Source organism: Zophobas morio, unplaced genomic scaffold (genome assembly GCF_036711695.1).
Source record: "Zophobas morio isolate AGI-343-1 ecotype UQ-CSIRO unplaced genomic scaffold, CSIRO_AGI_Zmor_V1 ptg000058l, whole genome shotgun sequence".
NCBI lineage: Eukaryota > Metazoa > Arthropoda > Insecta > Coleoptera > Tenebrionidae > Zophobas > Zophobas morio.
Window position 1 is genome coordinate 3,036,499 of NW_026972163.1, and position 18,437 is coordinate 3,054,935.

Below are 18,437 nucleotides of genomic sequence, written 5' to 3' on the forward strand. Positions count from 1 at the left end.
GACGGGTTCCCGACGAAGATGGTGGCGGTAACTGACTTCTGCTGCTACGGGTGGCATCGCTGTTGTTTTCCTCTTAGACTGCTTCCTGGCTTTGGGATCTCCCAATTTCTCGTACAATTTTCTTGTCCAACCATTTCTTGCAAATCTTTCCCACGAACACGGCAAACAATCCGATTAAGATCACTACGATAGTTATTGTCGGGATCTCGTGCAACGTTAAATTTTCAGGGGTTGCTGATACTGAGTTCTGGACCTCGCCAGCATTGCTGTTTATGACAATGTCTTCCTTGGATTGCTGCGTACCCATTTTTTTCGGTTGTGTCCTTTTTACGAAAAGAGTTCTTCGATGGCAGGATCTTGGATGGCAGGATCGCCATGTAATAAATGTTGATTTCTTAGGATGGGACCATTTCGAAGAAGACACCCTTAACCTTTTATACCCATTTATTCACTCTCGATGTACAATCGTGACTGCTTATAAATTATCACTTCCTATTCTATGTTAGTTGCTGACTTATGCTATATTAGTATTTCGTAACTTAACGCTTACTCTACAATAACTAAATGAATGCTTACTGTACATCCTTTTACGACATTTTATTCAAAGGTTAGAACACAAACTCAAGCAAGTAAGTAAATAATTTAACTACTAATCTGTTGAAAATGTTGGGCATTTTGGGGGGATGCTACGGCTCTTTTGTAAATGGATGGCCGAAGAAGTCCAGAGGTTGCAGATTTGCACTTCGAAGAGGCTCTAAGTGACGCAGAGATGGCGAATTAACACATGCACATTAGCGGGGAACAACATTGGTAGAGCACTTACGGCTTCAGTATAGCCCAGATTGATCTGACTGTATGTCGTCGATCCAATGGGGCTCTTGAGGCGAGTCAACGATAAAAAAAAATGTTAAAAATTAATTAACGTCAAAGTGACACTGCCAAAGTCAAAACAGTCATGGATTAGGCATTTCATTTTAAATTTAGATAATATCAAGTGGTACAAGGTATTAGTATTTTGGGTTGCGTAAAAATAAATTTCAGAAGTAATTCTCTCGTGACTAACCTGTATACCATTATTTGATTTTTTGGCAATTCGATCATTATTATTGATTATCAGCGACATCTATCAAATTGGTGCCAAGCTCTCAAATAGATGAATTAATATACAGGGTATTACACGAATGAGTACGAGCCTGACTGAATTGGAATTGCAACCCACAATACACCGCCCTAGCTTACATGGATATTTTTTTAAGTTTGATCAATTCTTTTTTCAAAAATAGACATAGTGGGCAATTTTGACTTTTGTTAACTTTTGACAAAAAACGTCAATTGATTTGAAATTTCAAAAAGATTTTTATTAACATCAAGTAATTGCAAAGAACTGGGACCCTACTCTTGACTTCGCTGAGTTTTCTCACTGGTGACAAAAGTCATGTGTTTAATTTCACTAATTTGAATAAATGTCTACTCTTGACAAACTGTGAGATGATAAATCTCACCCAATGAGTTATTTCACGAAAATATGTGGCAACGCCGTGGGAATTAAAATGTATCGAACGTCGTCTTCGTTGATTCACTATTAAAGTCTCTCCAATCCCTTAAATGTGACATGTGAGGGCGCATACGTCGGGAGGGAAAGGAATCTGTAATGTCGGCTAAATGTCTGTCATGGTCTGACTTTTTGATACAATTTGACATCATGTATTTCTGTTTTTACTTGAAAAGGAGGCAAAATTTCGGTACCGGTGCCAAAGTCACAACGGCATGGGCGTGGATGGTCTTCAAAGGGATATGCAGTAGGAAAATTTTTCTTTGAGGTGTTTACATTGTTATCGGAATGTGTCTCAGGAATTATGAAACTGCATTCTGGATCACGTTTAGTGCTTGCTGGGTAGCTTGAAGAAGTAGGAACAGGTAGCGGTGACTTGGAACCATGGAGGAACAAAGTAGGAACAGAGCCAGGTTTAAGTCTTTTATTTGAATAATAACAACTTCTCTCAAAAGTGTTTACCACAAATGTATAAATTATTGGCAATATTATCACCTGAAATGGTTTTAATGGCTATACATTCCCTTAGGTAAAAGATTCATGTTGGGGTACCTACTTGTAGCATTAAAAACCTTTTTGCACCACAACCTTTTGTTCACAGTGTTTGAAGGGAATCTGTGCATTATTTTGTGGTCTCTAGGATCCTTGATTACCCCACAAGCAGGTACAGAGCAATATTTTTTGGACATTTTGATAATATCAATTCAAGCACAAATTGTTTTGCTGCGTGACAAAACGGATTAATTACAGGTTCCTGTAACTACCAAAGGGGGTGACATCTTTTGATATTTTCCCTTTTGACAAGTCGGACGATTGTAACCAATTGGAGAGACTTTAACAGTTAATCAACGAAGACGACGGTATCGAACTATCGAGAGAATAACAATTGATAAATGACAAGTGTTTTTGAAGTTTGGGTGCAAAAACTTTTAATAATCGACGATAATGAAAATAACCGAAGTACAAAAAGACATCTTGCTGAATTTTGTCAAAGGTAATCCAGATTTGGCGTCTGGGAAATTTTCCGCAACTTTTACAAAAAAAAAGGCAGAAGAGTTGTGGAAAACTGTTGCCGACGAATTAAACGCCACCGTAGGTCCGGAAAAAGAGTGGAAAGCATGGAGGAAGGTAAGATGAATTTAAACAGGGAAGAATGTAAATGATTAAAATAAGATTTTTAACTAATTTTAGACATGGCAAGATATGTGCATCCGAACGAAACAAAAGTCGGCGGCAAATTATAAAGAGATGCGGGTGACTTCAGTACCATCACGAATATTAATTTCTTCCAAATCTTCAGGTGGAGGAATGTTATTTTCAATGCACAAATTGTGCAAAACCACACAAGCGTTTATGATTTTTCCGGCTACTTCTGGCCTATAATGCAACACTCGATCTTTTAAACAACATCTGAATCTTCCCTTCAATAACCCATTGCATCGTTCTACCAAACTTCTGACTCTCTGATGTTGTATGTTAAAACGATACTCAGATGTGTTTTCTTGTGGTTCTGGTTGTACTGGTGTTAGCAGCCATGACCTAAGCGGATAGCCGGAATCTCCTGATAAACATGTACACAATTTAATATACATAACTATGTACACATGTATGTACGACGAAAATACCTAATAAGAAAAAATCCAAATTTCCTGTTTGGTGAATGCCACGTAATATATCCTGAACAGGACTATTATTCCAAATGAAGGAATCATGAATACTCCCAGGATATGAAGCCACAACATTCATAATTTTTAATCTGGAATCACATATCTAAAGAAATAAAGGAACGCGTTTCTTTAGTTACGGAGCAACTCGGAATTAGTTTTGCTTACCACTTACCAATTGGCAATTTATTGAGTGAAAACCTTTTCTGTTAACAAAAGCTCTTTCTGGTAAAAGTGGATTGTTTTTGGGGGGAGGTACAATGGCTATATGGGTACAGTCTATGCATCCTATTACTCCAGCAAATCCGAAATCGTTATAAAATCTATTAGAAAATTTCCTAGCTATAATTGGAAATAAAATGTACTACTTACTGAATTCTTTTAGTGTGAAGCTCTTGGAAATTTCTGGGAAATTTAATGACTGTATTTAAAATTTCTGGTCTATTCAGTGCTTCTGTAACTTCTCGGACACTTCGGCTTACACTTTGTTGGGAGACCCCGATGTAAGCATTATATCCAACATCTGCCTGATAGCTACCACCAGCATAAAAACGCAAGGCTGCAAGAACCTAAAAATTTGATCTAGAATAGTATATTATTAGCCAAGGTTGCAGAGCCAAGCATTCAAGACCGAGCGCAAATTAGAACCCGAGACGCGCAGCGTCGAGGGCTCTGAAGCGCGAGGTCTAGAAGTGGCTTTGCAACCGTGGTTAATATACTATTTTTTTCACTAGTAGAAACCATAAGACAATAAATTGAAAAAATAAACGTTCAATTTTTTGACGCAACATGATTTTGTTTTGATTTCTAATCAAACTTAATCTAAATCTTCAACACAAAGAAAATCGTTTATACTTGTCGCTGAGTTAATCATTTTATCTTCTACCGTCTACCAACTACCATGCGTATACTCAAGTAATGTTTGTAGCACACATTTGTTCTTTTTTTAAGAAATAATCACATCAAACATTGCGTACATAACCTCAAATTTTCTTTTTGAACCGGTGGTCGCAAAAGTTGAATTTGCTACCACTAAATGAGTCGACATTTGCATGCGTCCTGGCTGCTAGTGAAAAAACTACATTTTTCTTAAACGTTTACTTTTTATAGAGTACCTAACATACTTAAATGAAGACAGTTTTGTAACAGAGATACTTACCCGTGTATTAACAGCTAGATCTGTCGATATTCGTTTTGGTCGCATATATGGCTCCACTAAACTAACAATATAATTAAACAGTCTCTTATTAACCCTAAATAACTTGATAAATTGTTTTTCGGGCAATTCAGTTAAGGGATTGCCAGTACGTCGCGAAGGGGGTTCCAAATCCTCAATATTTTCGTTTAAAATATTTTGCATTATAAAATCATCCATTTTTTTTTAAATATTTAACCACCAAAAAAAAACGAACCAAAATAATAACAGCACACGTTAAAATACTTAAGAATGTAAAAAACACACAAAAACGTACAAATTTCTGCCAAAATGACAAATCTCATCGAAAAAATATCAACTGTTTAAAGTCACGTGTTTCCATGTGAGTTTTCTCACCGCTGACTTGAATCATTGTGTCAAGAGTAGACTTTTAAAAAATTTCACTAAAATCACGTCATTTCAGTGAAAAAAGTCACAAATGAGAAAACTCACTCGGTCAAGAGTAAGCTCCCTGATCGTTGTCCGCAATCTGCGAGCTTTAATTCTTGCACTAGGTCAGGTCAGGTCAGGAAGGGATGAAATTTGTTGACTTTAAAAATCCTTTTGACAGAGGCTACACTAACACCATTCTTATAAGACAGCAAACTCATTTTCGGGGCCGGTAGCTGTTCGCCGCCTTGGTTTTCTAATTGGTGGTCAACTTTTCCGTAACGACATTTCCAGCTTTTTAAAGATTTTGTTGGTAGATACTTTTCTCTGCAGATAAGGGTTCCACATACATTCTAGCTGCCAAAGGAGCGTTCTTTTTACATTCCCCATAAATGATAGATCCGTTTTATCGTTATCTGAATACATTTCAAATGCTGACAAACAGTGACAAATTTCTAACGCCCGGATAACTAATTATGTTTAGTACTATTTGAAATTTAAAAAAGGCATCCAAGTAAGTTTTGAATTTGTATTTTGGGTTGTATTTTTAATTTTTGCAGGCTCGTACTCATTCGTGTAATGCCCTGTAGTTTCCATCAGTTTACATTCTACAGGGTCATTATAAAATATTGTAGTCAACTCACCTATGAAAAACAAATGAAATTTTTCTCGTGCCGCTAATCACCAAAATGATTTGAACTGTTTTGAAATGTCACGAACGTCCAAACAAATCTGTCAGATGTGTCAAAAATTGAAATGCCCGGTTCGCGGTTTAATTTCATTTTAAATAGACACGAAAAGACGCCAGGCCAGAGCATTAAGGGTTGCAGTGTTATCGAGCATTTGTGAACGCCACTGCAATACATTTCAGTTTCAAAAATTGTAAATTGTCAGAAAAACGTTTAAGGGCTTTGTCATGAATTACACCTTGGAAAGTCGATTGGAGTTGAACAGAATAAATCATCTGGTCTGTTTTGCAAAGAAGCAATAATTTTTCAAATAATGAAATCCAAAAAGTGAGGTTAAGTTTGTCGAAACCAATGAACACGGTAATTATTTAAAAAATTACATTTTTATAGGTACCCTGAAGGTAAAAATTGTGAAAAATCACGTAATGGACAATGGCAGAGCAAGTCTTATCACAGTTAACGAACACTATGAGTACCTAATGAGTTTTTGCAGTAAATAATTTTGCCAAAGTTGTGATCCCGCGAAAGTTCTGTTTGTAAATTGTAAGGAATCGTCAAAATATTGGTGCAGACATGGTTTGTGACCGGTGCTTTTCTCTTGAAAAAACACAACTGAAAGCCTTGATCTTCATCCCTACAATAGGTGAAAACTGCTATGTCCAAACATTACCTTCAGCTTTGCAGTTTCTAGATATCTGAAACATGCCAGATCTGCATAACAGGAATGTCAAAGAGGTTCTACCCAAAACACGCCCACATGGCCATCCTAATATCAAGATTTTTCAAAATTTCTATAACAAAAAAGATGAAAAAACCAATAAAATTTCAGGAGCATAGTGTTAAGAGTTCTGTAGATGATTATGAGATCTCTTGAAACAACAGAATGTTTAATAAAGATTTTTAACTTTCCTAATAGTAAAATTACAATTATTACTAAACAGTAAGTTGAAGTAAGTTTTAAATTAAGAGAATGCAACTAACACCGAAAGAAAAATGAAAGTTACTGAAAATAAAAAACTTTATTGCAGTACCTACATACACTTTCTACATCTAATTTTGTTTATTGATCACATTCATTTACTTGGAAAAGTATCAGGCCTATGAATCGTCGTCTGGAAACAGCTAACCACACACCAACCTTCATTGCGTGTGATGGTGTTTCTTCAAAAGCGTGAGTATTTTCTATACACCAAATTCTGAAGTTCTGTCAGTTGACATAATAGCCTAACAGATGAAACCAGGCTTCATCAGAAAAGAACGACAAATCGAGAATCCCGTTATCGTCCATATCAGCTTGAAACCAACTACAATACCCAACGCGGCAAGGAAAATCAGCTGGTTGCAGCTCCTGAACCAACAAAATCTTGTATGGATGCATATGTAACTTCTCTTTTACGATTTTCTGACATGGGCTGTATGGTACTCCGGACAGTAAAGATTTTTGACAAAGCTTTATTCGGACTTTGTTCCATTCTCATCCTTAAATCTTCAACAACGTCTTCACTAACTTGAGGTCTCCCCGTCGGTTTTCACTTAGAAATGCTACCAGTGTCGTTAAATCTGGCCATAATTCGCCGTATAGCGTCTTCAAAGATTCTTCATCAATGACAACAGAACATTTCACTAGATACTCGTTTTTAGACGCCTCCACAGAGTACACTCCATCCCCATCCTCATTTAACACCCCATTACGGTAATAGGCATGATGATTGCGCCAAAGAACTAAAAAAATCATTTGTAACACTGACCATAGTTATTCCTCTGTGTTCATTACCTGAGATTATTCCACAATGATCTGTAGTTTTGATAAAAACTGTTTTTTGAGACACTAACTTATTAAAGTTCTAACAAAGGGGAAGACAGCACAAATGAAAACAAGACAAGTCAATTAACGCACAAAGTGAGGGAAAACGTACCAGTACAAACGAAAAAATTATTGACATCTGACAGCATTTGATGAAGCGTTGAAACAGTGCAGCCGTTAATGTCAACTAATGTGGCGTAAAAAATAAAAATTCCAATATTAGTGTAATCCTTTCCACAAAACTGAAAAAGGCGGCACAAAATGTCACCAAAATCATGGCCTTCTTCGACTACAATATTTTATAATGACCCTGTATATACGATAATAAAGTACTCCAAAAGCAAGGTTATGTGGCCATCAAAAAATTATCCCATTATGTCGAAGTTAAGTTGTTTACAATAGAAAATGTTTTAAGGTCGTAAATAACGTGTCCACTGCAGCTCGACCGGCTGCTATCGGTTCGTTTAGGGGAGGCTTTCACTAAATATCTAACTACCTACTACTACTACCTGCAGCCACAAAGAGTTCCGAAATAACCAGTCATTTTGAAAGCCAGCCCTGTTAAATGTGAGCAAGAAATGTTTAGAAGACGATTTATTGCCAACCGGTAAGCTTAGTGCGAACCACACAAATGAGGTCAACTACTTTTATTATGGTTATATAACCTTATAGCTTTTGCGCCACTATATATGTATTATTATGTTATCTATGACTTTTGGTAAAAATCATTCCCTGATTAATTGTTGGGGAAGTTTCCAGTACAGGATGCTTTGGCACAGTGAACGAGTGATGGTATTAGATTTGCCAGGTTGGGGAACCTTTGTTTGGTGTTAATTTTTTTTTTTGTTATCTCCATCCTTACAGGGTCGTAATGAGGCACTCACGGGCTTGTGTTCCAACATGGCTTCTGGGCCCCATCCTTAATAAAATGTAGCTATAACTCATTTCATATAAGAATGCAGTAGATATCTTCCTCAATGTACACAGAAAACTCAAGTATTAAATGTAAAAGTCTTTACTCGGGCAAGTCATATTTACTATCATGTTGAACACTTTATTTTAAACTTCCTGCGCTTTCTTATTTATTCTAAAGTTTCAATTGAGATCTTTTTACTTCCCGGGCGTAAGCAAAGGAAGTATTGTAATCGAGTCCGTCGCCCGACTTTCAACTTTTACGTTTTCTCGACCATTCATTACCCCTACAGGACGAAGAAATAGGTGTCCCATTTCCGTCTGTCTGTCTGTCTGTCCGTCTGTCCGGATTTTTATTAGACAGATAATCTCCGAAAGTACTGAGCCGATTGTTGTCAAATTTTGTATTTATATTAGGAATATCATGTAGATGGTAAAACGCTAACCAAAATTTCTGTAATAATCCCCACCACTAATGCGATGACGTCACTTCAAAATTGTACATGGTAAATGGGTTTTAAACTGTATAAAATAACGTAGTCCTACACATGAAGTTCATGCCTCCGAATTAAGTTTTTACCCGAAACGTCCAGATTTTTGGTAAAAAATCAAAAGTATAAAACAACATTTTGCAATTTAATTTTGAATCTGCTAGACTGTAAAACATCTGCCTTGAAATCTTGCAGATGTTTTACAGTTGTGATAAGCAGGATAAATTTTTATTCAAAATACATTTACTTGTCCCCTCCAAAAAGTTGATGACGTCAGCTTAAAAATTTCTCGAATAAATCGTATCTAAAATGTACAAAATATGATGAGTCTGTACTTGTAATTTATCATTCCATTCATATTTTTTGAATTTGCATATACAGGGAACTACAAAACCGAATGTCTTGAAATCTTAGAGAGATTTTAAATTTATCATAAGCATGGTAAATTTTTGATCAAAATGTATTTGCTCATCCCCCCTAAAAAATTGATGATGCCACCCCAACATTTTACTGAATAAATCCTATCTAAAATGTATAAAATATGATGAGTCTCTTCTTGTGATTTATCATTTCATTCATATTTTTTGTATTTGCATATAGAGGGTGACTCAAAAAAATTAATGAATGCGTAAATTTATTTTATTGATTTCCTCAGGAACTACAAAACCGAATGCTTTGAAATCTACGGCGAAAAAATAAACATAATACGCATGCCTGCGTCACGTTTCGGACAGCGAGGGAAGTACTGTCTAAACTCTTTAGACCAATTTTTTTATTACAATCTACTGCATACTTATATGAAATGAGCTATAGTTGATTGCTAATAGAAATAAACGAAGGGAATAAATGTGTTTTTTATACATTTTATAATATAACACAAATAAAAATGACATCTGAGTCACTCTGAGTATTCTAATAATTATAAAACGCAACAGAGATGTTTTGTTAAATTAAATATAAATCTAATAAAATATACAAAAGTAAACAAAATTATGTCGAAAGGATTTTTTCTTGCTTTTAGCATTTGAAAAACGGTTTATAAGCTCAGACGTATCTAAAGATCTAGCTATTTCGTTTTCAATTCAAATCAATGCTAAGAAAGATAGTCTACTTTGTGCTATTGCGTTTCTCAGATAAGTTTTAATTTATTTTAATTTTGAAAATGAACGTTCCGCCGAAGTCACCCGAATTGTTAAATATGTAAAACAAGCTGTAATTATTTCACTAAAACTACTACTTGAAAAGTTGTTGGTTACCCCCACTAAACAAAATTCGGTAACAAAACCGTTTCTGTAATGAAACATTGAAACTATGAAACATTGACTGTTTCACAACAGAAACGTATTTGTTAACTCAACAGAACACACAACATGTCCACCCTCAGAAACGTTTCGTAAGAAACGTTGCATATGTATACATAGATGATACGTACTCATATCGACATACGAGGAACGTTTCTTTGATGTAATGTTTGGGTAGGCTTTGGGACGTTGAAGATAACAAAAATTCTAAATTAGAAAATTTAATATATTTAACATAAAAAAATAAACAATATTCAAAATAAAAACTTCTATTCTAGGTGCAATGTAGATAAAAAAAAACAAAAAAGTTCTTCACGAGTGAAACAGCAAAAATATTAGTTATTGAAACTGCTGCTCCGGGGCCTTTGCACACTCCCTGGAATATCTTAGGCCCGCTTGACGAAACCATAATTTAATAGTGTCTTCAAACAAAAAATCAGATAAATCAGTAAAGCGCTTTCGTACAGCAGCTAAAATTATATATAAGGTTAAGAAAATATTACGTTTTCAGATAAAATGTCACCTTTTAATGCTGCAACGCTTAGTAACTGATAAATGGGGTATTTCTGGTTCCTGCCTAACCATGAACATTTTACACTAAGTTTATTTGTAAACAATCGTCTCAAACCTCTTTTGATCATGTCTATTTTGGATGAACCTCCAAGCAAAAACAACAAAGCCTCCTAAAAATAAAATATGAGTAGATTAAAAACCATTCACATATAATACTTGCTAATTGTTCTTGATGACCCACATCGCATTCTAATACTTTTTCGTAGGCTAATAGTTTGCGAAACTTTTTAAAAGGTTCTTTAGGCACTGTTTCACAAGTTGTAACGGCTGTTATTAAGCTTTGATTTTGTAACGACTGTTTGATTTCTTTAACTAATTCCTTCACTTCAATTATCGCAGCATATATCTGGCATTCAGCTTCTAAGACAAACATTATTTTTTAAAACATATCATTTAAAAAGTACCAACAATACGGGCATTACGGGAATTTAATGATGATGTTGAACTTGCGGTTATTGTTGATGCACTAACCACTGAATGACCTTCACCTTCGGCAGAAAGAAATGTACATACTTTGAACAAAATATCACAAATTTTATAAAAAAAATTACCATTCCCTGTTGCACTAGCTTGAACCAATAACCCAACGGGTTGTGTAACCAAATATTCGCCTTCTATTTCATTTTCGTTGTCGTTGGCTAGAAAATTGCAGGTACCAATTTAACTGTATTTATTCTATGCAGTTACTTTTTACTCACCTTCAGAGGCAGTAGTAACTTCATTTTGTGATGTTAAATACATATTGAATTTTAGGAAGTGGTGGAATGTCCTCCACAAAATTGGAATCTCTTTTTACCTTTAACTTTCTGCGGCCCCGTCCCAACGGTCTCTCTAGGTAACAACCCTTAACAATTAAGACGTCAAAATTAAAAAAAAAAAATAATTATACCATTTTCTATATCTGTATTAGACTCATTTTCCACACGTCGTTCATATCTCCTGGTTTCGTCGTACGTATCTTAAAAAAAAACTGTATTAACAGATACTTTCGATGTGATTAGAAATCTTACCACACTGTTTGAGCACTCTTACTTCAAGGAAGTGCCATGTACTATCGGGCGAATAATACTTTTTTACCTTTTTTGATACGTCTTTATCTCCCTCTGGCCAATAGCAATAAAACTGATCTTCAATTTTTTTAATCCAGTAATTAGGGACCGACGCAACTGTATTAGTTGCAAGGAAATCTACAACCGACCATTGTTTCTCGGGCTATAACAACATAAAATTTTAGTAGTATTAGACGCGACAAATCGTGGTTACTTACAAATTACGTAAAGAACACTTTAAAGCAACTAATAAAATTAGTCCAATATAAATAATAAATAAATCTGATATATAAAAAGTATAAATAAAACCTTATGTACATATATTAATTGAAATAAGGACTAACTATTATTTTACTTATGTAATTTCATTATTTTCATAATGTAAAATTGGAATTAATATGTTTTCATTGTCAAACGTATATTTTATACACTTTGTTTAATATTCTCTATAGACAATTTTGTTAAGGAATGAGACATATCTTCTGCAACTACAATATTGAAGACCCGATGCGAATTACATGGGTCAGTGTAATATTCTTTAATCGTTCGAAATTGTCTCCCAAAAACGAATATTCTGTTCGAACTAATTTCCTGACATATAAACTCAACAGCATAAAACATTCCATCGTTAGATAATACATAGTTATCTTTATTGTTTACAATAATTTCAAATGTTTGAAAAAGTAGACGTTTATAAAAGGTTCCCTCAATGCACAGAGTGAAATTCGTCTCGGTTTCCTGTTGCAAAATTACGTTTTCATTATTAAAGATGTAGTTACGAGTACTCCATTGTTCGTTACACCTATTAATGGCCTGTTTTAAGAAATAACGAGAAAATTTAATAGTTTTTTTCAGTTTATACAAATAATTTTCAAATTTGAAGGCACCAAAATCATCTAACGTTCCATGATTTTTACAATCGTGTACTAAATGAACTAAATTGTGCACATTATGTGTAATGTATTCGTTTCCGTATAAAATGCCATAGTTTTCCACAAAATATTGTAACAACTCATTTGCATACTCAGAGTAATTTTTCAACAAATCAGGGGAACAAAGAATACGAATTGCACAATGCAAAGACATAAAATGTACATATTGTGAACGAGAAATACGGTTTTTAAATATCATTGGTCCGGAATACAACAAAATTTGTCTAAATTCTGTTGCTTTGAATCTGTCAACATCATGTAAGTCTCTAGGTAGGCGAGAAAATTCCATAGGAACACATTGTCTAAAATTGTTGACTAAATCTGCAGACGCTGCTTCAAGGTCTATTTGTTTCATTCGTACATCTTTAGCGCCTTTAATCCAAAAAATTAACAACCGCTTAAAAACACCTAGGCACACCAAGTGCATGTAGTCTAGTGGCACTTGAGACACTAATCCAATGTTTAATCTCTCAAAAGGACTGTGGATGTTAACTTTATGGTAATTTTCGTCGACTTTGTTCTGAAAATTTTCATCTGTCCTAGGATTGTTACTAGTTTCAGGAAACGTCATTCTACTTTTAATTACTTCTCCTTCTTGCATGCACTTAGTACAACCGTGATACCCGGTGTGTCCTTTTACTCCAAGAATGAAGCTTTTGGCCGGTGCATCACATATTATTTTTGAAATTTTTGGAAAAAATTGTTCATTATTGATAGATAACCCGCGTAACTGTAAATCTTCTAACTCGTAAATAAACATATCCAAAAACATTAAAGAGTTTGGTTTGTTTAAACCATGGTATAATCCAGCCATGAAAGGCTTATTTAGAGCAGAATCTTTGGAATCTACTGACAATAAAATTGGCCAAAATTGGCTGCTAGAGCTCTTACATAATGGAAGACCGTCAATATTACAGGACAACGGTATAATTCGATCAATAAAAAGATTCTCAGGGGAACTTATATTTTCAAAAATTTTCTTTATGCTACTTTCGACTCCGAGATGTCCATATTTTCCTCCAGATATATCAAAAATGTCTGATTTTGGCGTACGAATAACAGTCCTCACGTCTTTTGGAAACTGATGAAAGCCAAATTCACAACAAATTCCAATTAAATCGTTCATACACGTTTGTGTTAATAAGTGACGATATTTTAAAAGCCATATTTTTATCTTGTCTTCAAAATTCAATCTGCTCGCTCCAAAACTGTGAGATTTATTTGAATCAATTGATGTTTCTGCACTACCTGAGATCAATGAAGACTCAGCTAAATTATAATTTGTATAATCATGAACTGTTCTTCCTGCATTTAAGTGAACTATATTATTTGAATTTGCGTTTTCACAACAATGGATATCACTTCCAGATTTAGTATATTCAGTTCTATCTCTCGGAATATGAGGATTTGCTTCAATTTTGTTTAGAGAGTTAAATTTAGATTTTTCCCTTGCAACAATTCTTCTGATGTGTCGTTTCGTTTTAAAGTAAAGTTTTCTATCCATATTTTCGATCTGTATATATTTTGTACTGTAAAAATACCGCACCCAAATACGTCAAACTGAAATTAATCTTATACGTACAATTGTACTTGTATTACTTGGAATTTGCAAAAACCCGGTAAATTTTTTTGAGGTTATGCAATCAGCAGCTATTGTGAAATAATTAAAACATATCGATATAAAAAATCTACTTACCAAATTACCAGTTTCGGATTGCCCAGCCATTTGACGAATGTTTGCAAGTAGGTAAGTAAAGCAAATAACTAAGTATAAGTAATTGCACTCAAACTGTTTTTTCACTGCAGCACGTGGGAATCCCGCCATCCCGCGAGTAACGGTGGCGCCCGCGCACTGTCCATACAGGTTATTTTAGTTTGCTAAAATACGATTCAGACTGGGTACCAAATGAAACGTATTACAAATATCGTTTATGAAGTGTGCCTTAATAGTTTCAAATATTGTTTACAAATGTTACGTTTAAGAGATTTTTTGTAATGTTTCATTTACGTCTCTTGCTTAGTGGGCCATAATGAAATGGATTTCAATTCTTCTCGAAAACATTGGCGAAAAGAGAGTAATTGTTGCATAAATAATCTATCCTGAAATATTCTCATCATAAATTTGATGCAGTCTTTCCCCCATTTCAAATATTTCTTGATCTGATGAATAAAGTAAATAGTGAGGTGTAATGACTTTAAAATTAGAAGCTATTAATTGCAGACCTGTTTATCTAATAGATATTTGCTGAAGAATAATATCTAAGGTCTTATAAAATATACATCAACTTTAAACACATCTTCATTAATTTCAAATTTAAAATACTGAGCGAAAGAATTTCTTGAATTTCCGCTCTCATTTTTCTTTTTGCTTGACCTGATTCATGTTTATAATTCATACTTTGCAATAAATTAATTGCACTTTTGCCCTTATGGATTATTAAATTTTTTGTGATGTGAGCGTTTGGAAGTTTCATTTAAACTAAAGATACTTGTGTTGGCTGATTCGAAGTGGAAACCGATAGCCCTGAAATAAACTTAAATAAACAAATAAATTGAAACAGTGAGTAATGCTGATAAGCTGATTTTGCGGGAACGTGAGACGTGAGTAATCAACCAACACGGCATGTATATATTCCCTTGAAGATTCCTTGGTGTACCGTTCTTTTCGTTTTCTTTTTTTTTCCTGTCTGACTTGTTCCATCGGAATTATTTTTTATCGCGTCTCCTTTTCTTAATTAAGCATTGTGGTTGGTCATCGTCAGCACCTTTTCCCGAAGCCCCCTTTCTCTCCTTGCGTGTTATCACGGATACCGTATTTTTATGCCAACAATGCGTCTTCTGTCTGGTGATTGAGATATGATATGTATTGGTGGCTTTTCTTCATTATGTGCCCAAGCTTCTACCGAGATGGTACATCTTCTTATTTCTATCGTTGTTGCAGCCCGCCGTGTCTATCTTGCACAGTCCCCACGCCAAGACAGCTGTGATGCGTCCAGCGATGAAGAGGTTCGTGAGTATACACGTATATTATTTCTTCCCTTTCTTTTTTTTAATCTGTCTCCAAAAAAAAATATTTTTTTTGCCGCAAGCCCTGGGCCTCCCCCAATTCCAATGGTACTGGTGAGTAATGATTTAACCTCCTTGTCATGTTCCTAATCTTCCCGTTTTTTTTTTGTTTGTTTTTTTTTCAGATTTTAAGCAAGTTTGTGAAAGTGTTTTGTTTTTGTTCTAGTCCTCGCGGTCATGGTGCACCTCAATCCTCAGGGCGTCCCCGGCTCCGTGGCGAACCCGTTTCCGGCGAGCGGCACCAGCCTTCGCCTCCCCAACGTGTCTTGATACAATACAGGGAGCTATTGTAGCCGCTTATGAATTATGAGAATGCATAATTTCTGCATGGTACGTATCTCGATCGTGTTTATATTAAAAATTCTGGCATAGCATAGGTAGAAATGACACTTCTAAATTTCTTTTGTGTTCCAGTTATGTTCAAGAGAGTGATAAAATTTTTCTCTATTGTTAATTTTTTTATTTTTCAAGCGGGCTGGGTGGTTAGCGGCTCTGTGCCTTGCTTCCTTATGTTTGCGTTTCATCGTGGTCTTTTTTTTCTCCTCAGATCACAACCTTCGGCCAAGGGCGAATCCTACGAGAGCTTCTCCGGCAGGCGCCGATTTCCACAATCCTTCCCCTCGACCGTGACGCTTTCGGAGGTTTTGGCGTCCCTGAGAACTCCTCCCACACCGCGGCCTTCGTTGGTTGGAAACTTGAGGCCACTAAATTTTTTCCTGGTTTAATGTTGCATATATGCAGCTATCGCCATGGTATGTTTTTTTTTTATTACTCAATTACTTTATTACTGGTGTTTGGGTCATCTTACTCACTACGAAAGACGCGTACGTTTTTACTGCAATTATATGCTGTTGTATAAATTTTATCGGTCATTTGTCCGTGGCAAAATTTAATTTCAAGATAAAAGAGTGAGAGAGATGTGTTTGTCTTACTGTATGAGTTTCGCACGTGCACCTTTGTCGCGCTCGAGGATGATTTATCGGAGCTGGGTGATGATCTCATCTGCTCACAGAATTCCGTTGATCCAGTCAATTAATTATTATCGCCAGATGCATTTTCATCCTCTCTGAATGAGTAACCTTTTTTTTTCATTTCTAACTTTACTAAAATGTCAGCACTGAACATAATTAAATCATAAACTCACTTTTAAGTCGTCAGAGATGATATCTGGATAATCACAATTATTTCCTTGTCAGTTAGGCCGGTGTCGAGGTGAATCGGTTTTATCAACAATTACTCAACCTGCAAAAATGTAAAGGGGGGTGTGAGCCATCGATCCCCAAGATTGCCAGATGCAATCTGCTACTTCAGTGATATTTATTACCAGCGAGTCCGTGTCTTTTTAATTCATTGATAATCAACAAGTTCAGTACCATTTTATTATGATCTGCATAAGACTGATTTACTTCACAAATTATTCAGCAATGGGCTCTGTCCAAGAAGTTGGAGTCAAAACGGTCTCTATCGTCTGATACGGAGTGTGCAATGAGTACTAAGGGAATAGCGCGCGAAGTACTCACCCTCGCTACCGAGAATGGCGACTAGTACTGAGTCGTGCAATGGGGCGAACGGAAAAAGGCGCACGACGCCCCCGTTCCAATTACTATCCCAGGTCTAGTAACAAAGAATGCAGGGACACCAAGGGAAAAACTGAAGACGCGCGAGGTGTCCACTTTGATAACCAGTCCTTTGACCACGGACATCAAGGGAAAAACTGAAGACGCGCAAGAAGTCCGACTGACAACTCTGTTCGCCACAAACAGACACTTCCCCCGCCACAAACGGGTGGCTATCCGCAACAACAGATAGTTCACACAAAGACAGGTAGTACCGGACTGTGCAATGGCAAGGGGGAAAAGTACGCGCCCTTACCGGCCCCAGATACTACCCCGAGTTGCCAGTTAGGTAACACAGGAAGGCGGACAGCTAATTAAATTAGCTCGAGATGTCAAGGCTCATTTCATCAATTATTATATTCTCAATTTCTCTCAAGTTCTGTTAACATTATTTGACAACTGACTCGGTATCACTTATCAATAATCAGGTCCAATACAACAGTAATGATAAGGAACGGACTCACCGAATTATTGCAAATTATCCAATTAGATTTTATGATTAGGATTACACCCTCGTGAAATCTCGCTCACATCACCACACCCTCAAAAAGCGATAACTCAGTGATAACACTCACCTCAACACTTTTTGATCAACCGTAACACGGAACTGTTAAAATCGTCTAAACCGGTACGCGTCCGTTTTAAAACTAAAATCTTTAGCCAGGCCTTTTTAGTTACACCCTCTCGAAAGAAACACAGCCGACCAATCAACCCCAATCAGGTCTATTTTTTTTTTTGGGTCACACATGTGGTTTCTGTTTCTATTTTTGCCTGCGACTGCGATAATCTGAGATTTGTTTCGCTCAAGTGTAAGTCGCCGGCCCACCTGCACCCCTGCATCGCAGGCCATTAGTAGGCGTGTGAAAGGACATAGGCCAGTTCCCAGTTTCGGGGAAATATATATTTTTACGAGCACCAAATTAGCATGAAACTCTTAACTGCATGCTTTTACACCCCAAATATAAAAAATATGAAGGGAAACATATGTTACGTAAAAATCTATCTTACACGCACGAAAACGTTTAATTATTTACCCGAAGTTCGTAACTGATCCAGAATTTTCCAACCATTTGCTTGCATGAACATTACAATTTTTATAATATTATTTAGTATTAAAAATTTTAATTTGGGAATTTCCTAAATTGTGAGTTTTCCTCTATTGACACATTTTTTTTTTATATATAGAGTGCATCTTTTTTAAAA

General features: G+C 35.7%; 2 protein-coding genes and 1 long non-coding RNA gene across 3 annotated transcripts; 1 reads left to right on the top strand and 2 right to left on the bottom strand.

Annotated features, from left to right (window-relative positions):
• Positions 1-2,790: 2,790 nt before the first annotated feature.
• On the bottom strand, positions 2,791-4,591 carry LOC135143412 (putative nuclease HARBI1). Its single transcript, XM_064075278.1, has 5 exons — positions 4,376-4,591; positions 3,589-3,785; positions 3,392-3,539; positions 3,178-3,322; positions 2,791-3,113 (listed from the first exon to the last, which is right to left on the bottom strand). The coding sequence occupies exons 1-5, from the start codon at positions 4,589-4,591 to the stop codon at positions 2,791-2,793; spliced, it is 1,029 nt and encodes a 342-aa protein (XP_063931348.1).
• A 1,301-nt stretch (positions 4,592-5,892) lies between these two features.
• LOC135143160 (uncharacterized) lies at positions 5,893-6,939 on the top strand. The gene is made up of 2 exons (XR_010282701.1): positions 5,893-6,133; positions 6,182-6,939. It is a non-coding gene; the product is annotated as an uncharacterized LOC135143160 (long non-coding RNA).
• A 4,029-nt stretch (positions 6,940-10,968) lies between these two features.
• On the bottom strand, positions 10,969-14,306 carry LOC135143378 (uncharacterized). Its single transcript, XM_064075231.1, has 5 exons — positions 14,249-14,306; positions 11,582-11,783; positions 11,461-11,529; positions 11,270-11,402; positions 10,969-11,209 (listed from the first exon to the last, which is right to left on the bottom strand). The coding sequence occupies exons 1-4, from the start codon at positions 14,276-14,278 to the stop codon at positions 11,290-11,292; spliced, it is 414 nt and encodes a 137-aa protein (XP_063931301.1). The 5' UTR covers positions 14,279-14,306; the 3' UTR covers positions 10,969-11,209; positions 11,270-11,289.
• Between the last annotated feature and the right edge of the window lie 4,131 nt (positions 14,307-18,437).